This window comes from Gigantopelta aegis, chromosome 11, assembly GCF_016097555.1.
Source record: "Gigantopelta aegis isolate Gae_Host chromosome 11, Gae_host_genome, whole genome shotgun sequence".
In the NCBI taxonomy this organism is placed as follows: Eukaryota; Metazoa; Mollusca; class Gastropoda; order Neomphalida; family Peltospiridae; genus Gigantopelta; species Gigantopelta aegis.
The window spans coordinates 1004098-1016315 of NC_054709.1; the positions used below are offsets into that span (position 1 = coordinate 1004098).

Genomic DNA, 12218 nt, shown 5'->3' on the forward strand with positions numbered 1-12218 from the left:
AAATGTTACACATCCAATGGTGGATGATTACAAGCGCACGTTCACACAAAACAGATCAACACCAACCGTCAGTTAATTGGCTTAACCTGAGGTTGACAGACCTTTTCAAAACCAAATAATTTTATTATGGGCACAATTCAAATAATAAGTGATAATGTAATGTCGAAACTAGATTTAGAACAACAAAATGTATTCATACATAATCTGATCTAAAGGTTATTTTGCATTAATGCAAAAATTAAAACCTTTATTTTTTATTTTTTTTATCTAGGATTATTTTTTATTTAACGTATGGTTATTTTGACACTTTGTCGAGAGATCTAGAAATGAATGCCCCCACCATCACCTAGTCTACTCCCAATAAATGAGGAATGCCGCTACCAGCACCTAGTCTACTCCCAATAAGTAAGGAATCCTGATAACAGCACCTAGTCTACTCCCCGTAAATAAGGAATGCGCTACCAGGACCAAGGCTACTCCTAATAAGTAAGGAATCCTGATAACATAACCTAATCTACTCCCAATAAATGAGGAATGTCGCTACCAGCACCTAGTCTACTCCCAATAAATAAGAAATGCTGATACCAGCACCTAGTCTACTCCCAATAAGTAAGGAATAGCGCTACCAGCACCTAGTCTACTCCCAACAAGTAAGGAATCCCGCTAACACAGTCTACTCCCAAGGAATAGTGCTACCAGCACCAAGGCTACCCCCAACAAGTAAGGAATAGCGCTACCAGCACAGTCTACTACCAACAAGTAAGGAATTCCACTACTAGCAGTCTACTCCCAACAAGTAAGGAATTCCACTACTAGCACCAAGTCTACTACCAACAAGTAAGAAATCCCGCTACCAGCACCAAGTCTACTACCAACAAGTAAGGAATCCCGCTACCAGCACCTAGTCTACTACCAACAAGTAAGAAATCCCGCTACCAGCTCCAAGTCTACTACCAACAAGTAAGAAATCCCGCTACCAGCACCAAGTCTACTACCAACAAGTAAGAAATTCCACTACTAGCACCAAGTCTACTACCAACAAGTAAGGAATCCCGCTACCAGCACAGTCTACTACCAACAAGTACGGAATAGCGCTAGCAGCACAGTCTACTACCAACAAGTACGGAATAGCGCTAGCAGCACAGTCTACTACCAACAAGTAAGGAATAGCGCTAGCAGCACAGTCTACTACCAACAAGTACGGAATAGCGCTAGCAGCACAGTCTACTACCAACAAGTACGGAATAGCGCTACCAGCAGTCTACTACCAACAAGTACGGAATTCCGCTACCAGCACCTAGTCTACTCCCATCAAGTAAGGAATCCCGCTACTAGCACCTAGTCTACTCCCAACAAGTAAGGAATTCCACTACCAGCACAGTCTACACCCGACAAGTAAGGAATTCCACTACCAGCACAGTCTACACCCAACAAGTAAGGAATTCCACTACCAGCACAGTCTACTACCAACAAGTAAGGAATATCGCTACCAGCACAGTCTACTACCAACAAGTACGGAATAGCGCTACCAGCAGTCTACTACCAACAAGTACGGAATTCCGCTACCAGCACCTAGTCTACTCCCATCAAGTAAGGAATCCCGCTACTAGCACCTAGTCTACTCCCAACAAGTAAGGAATTCCACTACCAGCAGTCTTCTCCCAACAAGTAAGGAATTCCACTACCAGCACAGTCTACACCCAACAAGTAAGGAATTCCACTACCAGCACAGTCTACACCCAACAGTAAACCTGGCCAGAGTACACAAAAAGCACTGCTTTTTAATTGGCCCGAATTACAATAAAATCGTCATTAATTTGAACAAGTTACACGTTTACAAACTACATACTTGTTAGGTTCAGTCTAACAGTTGTCAATTCAAAGCTGTCTGCCATGAAATAATCACAGTCGAACAGCAGACTACTTGCGCGCATATATTTCCGGATTTAGATCAACCAAATGGGAAGATAACTGTCATATGAGGCCTCATAACCCTCGAATAAGTAAGGAGTGGGACACAGGCCATTGGTAAAGTCCTGCCTTATGCGAAGCCAATCTGTGATCGATCCCCGTCAGTGGGACATTGGGCTATTTATCGTTCCATCCAGTGTACCACAACTCGTATATTATTGGTGTGTGCTATACTGTCAGTGTCATGGTGCATACAAACGCCCCTTGTAACGAATGGAAAAAAAATGGAATGGGTCTCCTCTCTACGACTATGTCCGAATTACTATGCTTGGCATCCAATAGCCGATGATAATATATCAACGTGCCCTGTTCTCATTAAACAAAACAAACTTCTCGCTAGGTTTTCGGTTTTTTAATACACATCTATATATTTATTATCCACATGGTTCAAGATATCCAGGTAAATATAACCATTATGACACGTGTCATAACAATTTCACGTGCGCATCGAATAACGTCGTTTTGGGAAGCGACGTCATAACGTAATGCGGCGTCTCCAGCCTTGGCTCTATGTAATCGCTTACCAAAATGACGTCATTTCGTCCTTTCTAGTGTGAAACGTTTTGACATGACTTTGTTGTTCGTAAAAAACAAAAACTATTGTGGATAATAAAGCAATTATTGCACTCGCGTGTGAATCGTACTGATTTTACGAAACTCGTGTCAGGATTCATGCATTACCTTCGTTTCGTAAAATCAGTACGACACACAAGCTCATGTAATAATCTATCTATCTATCTAAGTATATATATATAAATGAATCCAAATAGTTTACCTGTCATGTTTTCCATGTAATCAATTTTTACAAATACAAGTGATTTCTTTTTAAAACCACTTTACTTTCATAGCAATAAATAAACAAACAAACATGCCATTAGTATCTTGTTCGTTCTTTCAGCCGATGAATATGGCGGGACAGTTCGTGTAACAGAAGGAGTGAAGAAGAAAAAAGAAAACAAAATGCATCATAAAGTCCAAGAATGAAGTGTGTTTATTTCTACATCACTTCCTGTATTCAGCTGAATCTACCACTTCGTTAATGTTCCACGTGTAACGATAGCTACTGCTGATGTGTATTTGTCAACTAGTAGTGTATGGTCAGGTCATCGTCACAAGTTAATTCCACAGAAGTCAACTTCAGTTTAGATTATTTAAAAGTCATCACGCGAACTTGTTCTGATCTCACTCTAAAAGGAAGTAATACTAGAAGTTTAATCCTTCCAAAGCTAACAAGTTGTACATGACTTGAGTTTAGTTTGTTTAAATGACATCCAGTGGACTCTTAAAAGTCAATCGTAAAGAGACATGAACAACACGTCGATTCCGTGCGACGAGGAACTGCCTGGCACGAGAGACGGCATCGCCACCATCATCGTCCTGTGTCTGCTGGCGGTGGTCGTCGTGCTGGCTGTGGCTGGGAATACAATTCTCATCCTTGCCATCATCACCAGCAGGCGTCTCCGGAACCGGCCCAACCTGTTCGTGCTGTCTCGTGCCGTCGTTGACCTCGGCGTGGGTGCTCTGGTGATACCGTTCTGTATCTACAAATACCTCCACAACAACGGCTGGGAGCTGGGGCATCAGCTGTGTCTGGTGGTCAGCGGCTTCAACGACACGATGTGCTTTACGTCACTCCTTCACCTCCTCATCATAGCAGTGCACCGCTACATCGTCATCTGTCACCCCGCCTACCACGGGCACATGGGACTCGGTCGGGTGCTCATCATGCTGTCTGCCTGCTGGCTTATCCCCCTGTTGATTATCTACATGCCCATGATTACCGAGTGGCACACGATCGGCATTAGCGAAATGATCCCGTGCTACCCGTTCGGAAAGCGGTGCATCATGGTGTACAACGTCACATACGCGCTTGTCTACTCCCTCGCCGTATATTTCATCCCTGCCATGATCATGGTGTTCTGTCACGTGAAGCTGCGCGTGAAGACCAAGATGCGCGTGGACCACTGTCGCCGGTTCAGCGTCATCTCCACGGAGCTGAGCGACGTCAACATGGCTCACACGCTCAGCATCCTCATGGCGTGTTACGGCCTGTGTTGGACGCCATTAGTTATCTGCAGGATCATCGATGCTCTGCTCAAGTACGTGATGCCGCCCGATCTCTTCACCGGCTTCTTCTTCTTAGCCTGTTCTAACTCCATGCTCAACCCGTGTGTCTACTACCTGTCGAGTAGCCACTTCAGGTACAACATCCATAAGCTCATCATGTGCGAGCTGTGCTGCAGCCGCAACGACGTCATTCCAATCAAGACGCTGAATTCAATGATGAACTCGCAGAGGGCGGAGGTGTCAGATACGATGGAGTCGGATTCGTTACCGCCACTACCGATAGTGATGACAACACTGCCGACAATAACGGCAACAACGTCAAAAGTAACGACGACAACGCCGAAAGTAACGACGACATTACCGACGGAGACAGTAATAATGCCAAATGCGACGACGACGACGACGACAACGACGACGTGATGAAAGTTGTGCAGGTCAGAATTCAAAATGGAGGACAAAATCTGCGTGTTTTTTCAGTGTGTGTATATAGCAAGCTAAAAACGTTGCGTTTTTAAAGCGGTCCTGTGTATTTCAAGCATGAAGTTGACTTTATAGGGGAACATCGTCCATTGTTGTAGAACTAAGTAGAGTGTTGTAGAACATCGTCCAGTGTTTTAGAACTAAGTAGAGTGTTGTAGAACATCGTCCAGTGTTGTAGAACTAAGTAGAGTGTTGTAGAACATCGTCCAGTGTTGTAGAACTAAGTAGCCTTGAGCTGTCTTTTTCTCAAATGTGAATTACAGTAGAATTTGATTTAATATTTTTAATTTTGTAAATCTAACCGATTTCAGGACTCACCTGAGAAGAATAATTTTTACCTGCCCTTAGCACTGTGAATTGATATGATATCAGTAAGGTAATATCTTAAATGGCTCCCAGTAATCTAAGTTAGAGGAGCAATTAATCATTCCTTAATTATTATTATTATTATTATTATTATTATTATTATTATTTGATTTATTGTTTATGACAAGGTCTAAAATGTGGCTAATTGAAAGTTTAGTTTCACTGGAGATTCTATGATAAATTCGCCAAAGTGCAACCCCCCCCCCCCCCCCAAAAAAAAAAAAAAAAACCCACACCAAAAAAAACAACAAAAAAACCCACCAAAAAAACACCAACAAGCAAACAAACAAAACTCAAACATTTTGAATGGAGATTTTGATATCTTATTATTATGAGTTGATTAGTTTATTATTACTATTACGTTTTTTGGGGGAGGAAGGTGATGGTGGATTCGGGCCGATTGTAAAATTCCTTTTCACATTTCACGATTATATGCTTTAGATGGAGGGTGTGTGAAGATGATATGGATTGTTGGGTTATTGTCTTGTTCTTTGTGGTGTTTTGTTTTGTTGTTGTTGGGAGGGGGGGGGGGGGTATTTAGGTTGTGGGTGTATTATTTGACTTGGGGTTTTTTTCTTCGGAGCTTTGTTTTAACAATGATTGTATATAACAAATTCGCAGGCTGATCGACTGGGGTCATGTCTGTTGCTTGATAAATGGGTCCATCAGCTAAGGCTGAAACACTGTTCAAATGTTTTATATATTTGATCTTTTCGTTGTTTTGTTTTATCTCAACAAGTAATAGTGATTCTAATTCAACACATTCGTAAGAACGAATCTCATTGGATATCCACACAAAAAATGTCAGGTGGTAAAATCACCGATATACCGGTCGCAAATTTTCTGGCAGAAATACGTCATAGGTTAAGCAGAGAACAGGGTTGTTTTGTAATGACCTCATAAAGACAATTTCTGTAGGGATCATATTACGCACAGAAGTCGTTAAATACTGAGACAATTTTATGTCAGACATGAAAACATTATTCTTTATTAGTCGTTATCTAATCACGAGAGCTGATTAAATATGTCAAATTACACATCTATGTTCGAGCCGCTAACTGTCCGACCACCCATCGCCTGTTAATGGGCTGTCTAATGACGTCACCAACTGGTGACGTTTATATGCTTGTTTTTACTAACAATGTGATAATTTCCTATTTAAAATCAACCAGCAAACAGTTTAATTAGAATAGGTATAACCCTACTGTGTTTTCCGATTTGTGGACGTATATCGGTGGTTTTGCAGTCGCAAATTTACCGTTTTATAAAACAAATTTGCGACAGTAAAACCACCAATATACGTCTGCAAATAGGAAAACACAGTAGGGTTATCCCCTAAATGGCTTCTAAGATAGGTAACTAAAACGTATTAGACTTTTATTTTATGAGTGGTATATGGTTCTTGAAGTTTATAACCCATCACAAAAACTGCAACCCTGGCAATTCACAAAATGAACACAGAATTATATATATATTTTTTAATGCCTGCATTTTCCACGGCAGTTTTGCATTTAATGTAAAACAGAGGAGTTTACAATAATAATAATATTAATAATAATAATATAAAAATATTACAAGTTCCATGGCAAAATAAATACACACGGACAGACATTCTCAACCAGTTGGTTATGGAATAGACACAAAGTTAAATTAAAACACAGAAGTTTACTCGTTTAATATTGTTATTTTGGAGAGGTTATGGTTTTCTGTTTTGCTGATCAATAAAAATAATATCTGACATTGATTTTACGTAGTTGTGTTTATAACTATAAAACCCATTCTCGAATTGGTACCCCATCCTCGTCCCAACCAGTACCTACTCTACTCCCAATAAGTAAGGAATTCTGCTACCAGCACCTAGCCTACTCCCAATAAGTAAGGAATGCCGCTACCAGCACCTAGTCTACTCCCAACAAGTAAATAATTCCGCTACCAGCACCTAGTCTACTCCCAACAAGTAAGGAATTCCGCTACCAGCACCTAGTCTACTCCCAACAAGTAAGGAATTCCGCTACCAGCACCTAGTCTACTCCCAACAAATACTGCGTGCTGATATTTCCAGATTTAGATCATCCAAATGGGAAGACAACTGTCATCAAGGACCTTATAGCCCTCAAATAACTAAGAGGCGGGACATTGGCCAGTAGTAAAGCACCCGCTTTATGCGCAGCCGTTCTGTGATTGATCCTCGTCAGTGGGACCATTGGGCTATTTATCATTCAAGCCAGTGTACCACGACTAGTATATCATTGTTATGCCCTACATTGTCAGTGGCATGGTGCATATACGTCTCTTGTTACTAATGGAAACAAATGTAATGGGTTTTCTCTCTACGACTATGTCCGAATTACTATGACATCCAACAGGCGATAATTAATATAACAACGTGCTCTAGTGTTGTCGTTAAACAAAATAAACTTATCTCTAGGTTTTTGTTATATATACATACAAATACATACATACATACACTTCAAAAAAGATGGGGAACTCTAATAAGAATTTACAATTGCCAAAATTATAAAGTATATTAGCTGTGAGGAATGGTTATATGATAATAGTGAATTAATTGGGAAAACATTACAACCGATAGTTCAGTATTACAATAGGTCTTGAAGGACGATTGGGGTCAAATTTGAAAGCTGACGTTTTTTTTATTAGTAAATCGCAATTCAAACAATAAAAATGACTAAAAACAAAACAATAACAAATGTATGATCAGCAGAATGAAAACGATTGACAGAAATAATGTTCCACAGTGATTAATCGACTCCTGGAAATGGTCAAAATCAAGAATGACCCCCACGCACGTGTACTTGGCAACTGCGAGATGCATATGCAAACTATGGAATGTGTTCCGGTGTCTTGATAAACTGACCTGAACGTTCTTTACTAGGATGTCTGTGGCCAAACGTATATTCGGTCCAATAGTTGATATTAACATTAATATTTCAGGTTCCCCTACATGTATTTTGAAGAGTATATATATATATATATATATATATATATATATATATATATATATATATATATATATATATATATATATATATATATATATATATAGATAGATAGATATATGAATCCAAATAGTTTACCTGTCCTGTTTTCCATGTAATCAACTTTTACTAAATACAAGTGATTTCTTTTTAAAACCACTATACTATCATAGCAATAAATAAAACAACAAACATACAAACATACCATTAGTATCTTGTTCGTTCTTTCAGCCGACGAATATGGTGGGACAGTTCGTGTAACAAACGGAGTGAAGAAGAAAAAGAAAAGAAAATGCATCATAAAGTCCAAGAATGAAATGTGTTTATTTCTACATCACTGTCTTCGTTAATGTTCCACTTGTAACCATAGCTACTGCTGATGTGTATTTGTCAACTAGTAGTGTATGGTCAGGTCATCATCACAGTTTAATTCCACAGAAGTCAACTTCAGTTTAGATTATTTAAAAGTCATCACGTGAACTTGTTCTGATCTCACTCTAAAAGGAAGTAATACTAGAAGCGTATGGTCAGGACATCGTCACAATTTAATGTTTCTAAAGAAGAAGTTGTCCATGATTTGAGTTGAGTTTCTTTAAATGACATCACGTGAACTTGTTGTGTCCTTACTCTAAAAGGAAGGAATACTAGTAGTGTATGGCCAGGACAACATCGCAGTTTAATCCTTCCAAGGCCAACACGTTGTACATGACTTTGTTTAAATGACATCCAGTGGACTCTTAAAAAGTCAGTCGTAAAGAGACATGGACAACACGTCGTCTCCCTGCGACAAGGAACTACCTGGCACGAGAGACAGCGTGGCCACCATCATCGTCCTGTGTCTGCTGGCGGTGCTAGTCGTGCTGGCCGTGGCTGGGAATACGATCCTCATCCTCGCCATCATTGCCTGCAAGCGACTCCGGAACCTGGCCAACCTGTTTGTGCTGTCTCGTGCCGTCGCCGACCTCATCGTGGGTGCTGTGGCGATGCCGTTCAGTATCTACAAATTCATTCACAACGACGGCTGGGAGCTGGGGCATCAGCTGTGTTTGTTGTTCTTCAGCTTCAACATGACGATACGCTTTGCGTCCGTCCATCACCTCCTCATCATAGCAGTGCACCGCTACATCGTCATCTGTCACCCCGGCTACCACGGGCACATGGGACTCGGTCGGGTGCTCATCATGCTCTCTGCCTGTTGGCTTATCCCCCTGTCGATTACCTTCGTGCCAATGGTAAGCGAGTGGCACACGATCGGCATGAGGGAAACGATCCCGTGCTACCCGTTCGAAAAGCAGTGCATCATGGTGTACAACCTCGCGTTCGTGGTTATCTGCTCCCTCGCCATATACTTCATCCCTGCCATGATCATGGTGTTCTGTCACGTGAAGCTGCGCGTGAAGACCAAGATGCGCGTGGAGCACTGTCGCCGGTTCAGCGTCATCTCCACGGAGCTGAGCGACGTCAACATGGCTCGCACGCTCAGCATTCTCATGGCGTGTTTCGGCCTGTGCTGGACGCCATTATTCCTGGGCACGATCATCGATCGTTCGTTTGGCTCCATGTTTACGTACGATCTCCGGATCGGCTTCTTCTTCTTAACCTGCTTCAACTCCGTGCTCAATCCGTTCGTCTACTACCTGTCGAGCAGCCACTTCAGGAACAACATCCACAAGCTCATCATGTGCGAGCTGTGCTGCAGCCGCGACGGCGTCATCCCAATCAAGACGCTGAATTCACTGATGAACACGCAGAGGGCGGAGGTGTCGGATACGATGGAGTCGGATTCGTTACCGCCACTACCGACAGTGATGACAACAATGCCGACAATAACGGCAACAACGTCAAACGTAACGACGACACTACCGACGGCGACCGTGATAATGCCAAATGCAACGACGACGAAGTGATGAAAGTTGTGCAGGTCAGAGTTCAAGATGAAGTCTTCAAATGGAGGACACAATCTGCGTGTTTTTTCGTGTTTACTATTATTATTATTATTATTATTATTATTATTTGATTTATTTTTTATGGCAAGGTCTAAAATGTGGCTAATTGAAAGTTGAGTTTCACTGCAGATTCTATGATCAAATCGCCAAAGTGCAACCTCCCCCCCCCCCCCCCCCCCCCCAAAAAAAAAACCCAAAACAACAACAACAACAACACCCAATCAAACAAACAAACAAAACAAACAAAAAACATTTTCGGTGGATATTTGTATCTCTTATTATGCGTTTATTAATTTATTATTATTATTAAGTTTTGGGGGCAATGTGCTGGTTGATTCGGGCCGATTGTAAAATTCCTTTTCACTTTTCACGATTATATGCTTTAGATGGAGGATGTGTGAAGATGATTAGGATTGTTGGATTATTGCCTTCTTCTTTGTGTTGTTGTTTTTGTTGTTGTTTGGGGGGGGGGGGCTTATTTAGATTGTGGGTGTATTATTTGACTCTTTTCTTTTGGAGCTTTGTTTTAACAATGATTCAATAAAACAGATTTGCAGGTTGATCAATTGGGGTGATGTCTGTTGCTTTATAAACGGGTCCATCAGCTAAGGCTGCAACACTGTTCAAACGTTTTATATATTTGATGTTTTCGTTGTTTTGTTTTTACCAACAATTGATGTTGAATGGCTCCTAACATAGGTAACTGTAAAACGTATTAGATTTTTATTTTATGAGTGGTATATGGTTCTTGTAGTTTATAACCCATCACAAAACCTGCAACCCTGGCAATTAACGAAATGAACACAGAATTATGTATATATCTTTAAATGCCTCCATTTTCCACGGCAGTTTTGCATTTAATGTGAAACAGAGGAATTTAATTTGTCATTATTACAATAATAATAATAATAATAATAATAATAACAATAATATAAAAAATTACAAGTTCCGTGGCAAAATAAATACCCGCAGACAGTTCAAAACACCGCGGTAATATCTACGGCATTGCTGTGGTTAATTTCCAGAGTTGGGGGTTCATTCTCAACCAATTGGTTATGGAATAGACACAAGGTTAAATTAAAACAAAATTGTTTACTTGTTTAATATTGTTATTTTGGAGAGGTTTTGGTTTTTTGATTTGCTGATTAATAAAAATAATATTCGACATTGATTGTATGTAGTTGTGTTTATAACTATAAAACCCATTCTCGAATTGGTAACCCATCCTCGTCCCAACCAGTCTCACGACTGGTATATCAAAACCTGTGGTATGTGCCATCTTGTTTGTGTTGCTGCTAATGGAACAATATTGCGGACTTCCTCTGAAGACCGAGTCAAAATTACCAAATGTTACACATCCAATAGTGGATGACCACAGCCACATTCATACACCACAAAACAGATCAACACCAAACATTACTTAATTTGCTTAACCTGAGGTTGACAGACATTTTCAAAACCAAGTATGGACACCATTCAAATAATAAGTGATAATGTAATGTCAAAACTAGATTTAGAACAACACAATATATTCATACATAATCAAATCTAAAGGTTATTTTACATTTCTTGAAAATTTTATCTACAGTTATTTGATATTTAACGTATGGTTATTTTGACACTTGGTCGAGAGATATAGAAATGAATGCCGTTACCAGCACCTAGTCTACTCCCAATAAGTAACGAATGCCGTTACCAGCACCTAGTCTACTCCCAATAAGTAACGAATGCCGTTACCAGCACCTAGTCTACTCCCAATAAGTAACGCAGTAATGACAGTTTTTTAGAGGAAACCCGCTGTCGCCACATAGGCTACTCTTTTACGACAGGCAGCAAGGGATCTTTTATTTGCGCTTCCCACAGGCAGGATAGCACAAACCATGGAATTTGTTGAACCAGTTATGGATCACTGGTCGGTGCAAGTGGTTTACACCTACCCATTGAGGCTTGCGGAGCACTCACTCAGGGTTTGGAGTCGGTATCTGGATTAAAAATCCCATGCATCGACTGGGATCCGAACCCAGTACCTACCAGCCTGTAGACCGAAGGCCTAACCACGACGCCACCGAGGCCGGTCAATAAGTAAGGAATGCCGCTACCAGCACCTAGTCTAATCCCAATAAATAAGGAATTCCGCTACCAGCACCTAGTTTACTCCCAAAAAAGTAAGGAATGCCGCTACCAGCACCTAGTTTACTCCCAAAAAAGTAAGGAATGCCGCTACCAGCACCTAGTTTACTCCAAAAAAATCAGGAATGCCGCTACCAGCACCTAGTCTACTCCCAATAAGTAAGGAATTCCGCTACCAGCACCTAGTCTACTCCCAATAAGTAAGGAATGCCGCTACCAGCACCTAGTCTAATCCCAATAAGTAAGGAATGCCACTACCAGC

At 40.8% G+C, this 12218-nt stretch overlaps 1 protein-coding gene across 7 annotated transcripts in view; it reads left to right on the forward strand.

The window, feature by feature from the left end:
• The window catches only part of LOC121384993 (5-hydroxytryptamine receptor 4-like), a 31016-nt gene extending 20023 nt beyond the window's left edge, over positions 1–10993 (forward strand). For 3 of the 7 annotated variants that reach the window (XM_041515512.1, XM_041515509.1, XM_041515514.1), the window contains one exon: positions 8112–10993. In XM_041515512.1, the coding sequence (XP_041371446.1) occupies positions 8642–9787 (1146 nt within the window). In that variant the 5' untranslated portion in view covers positions 8112–8641 and the 3' untranslated portion in view covers positions 9788–10993. Of the gene's footprint in view, positions 1–2869; positions 6623–8111 lie in introns of those variants that run through there. The other 4 variants (XM_041515510.1, XM_041515513.1, XM_041515507.1 and 1 more) reach the window with 2 other exon arrangements.
• The last annotated feature ends 1225 nt before the right edge of the window (positions 10994–12218 follow it).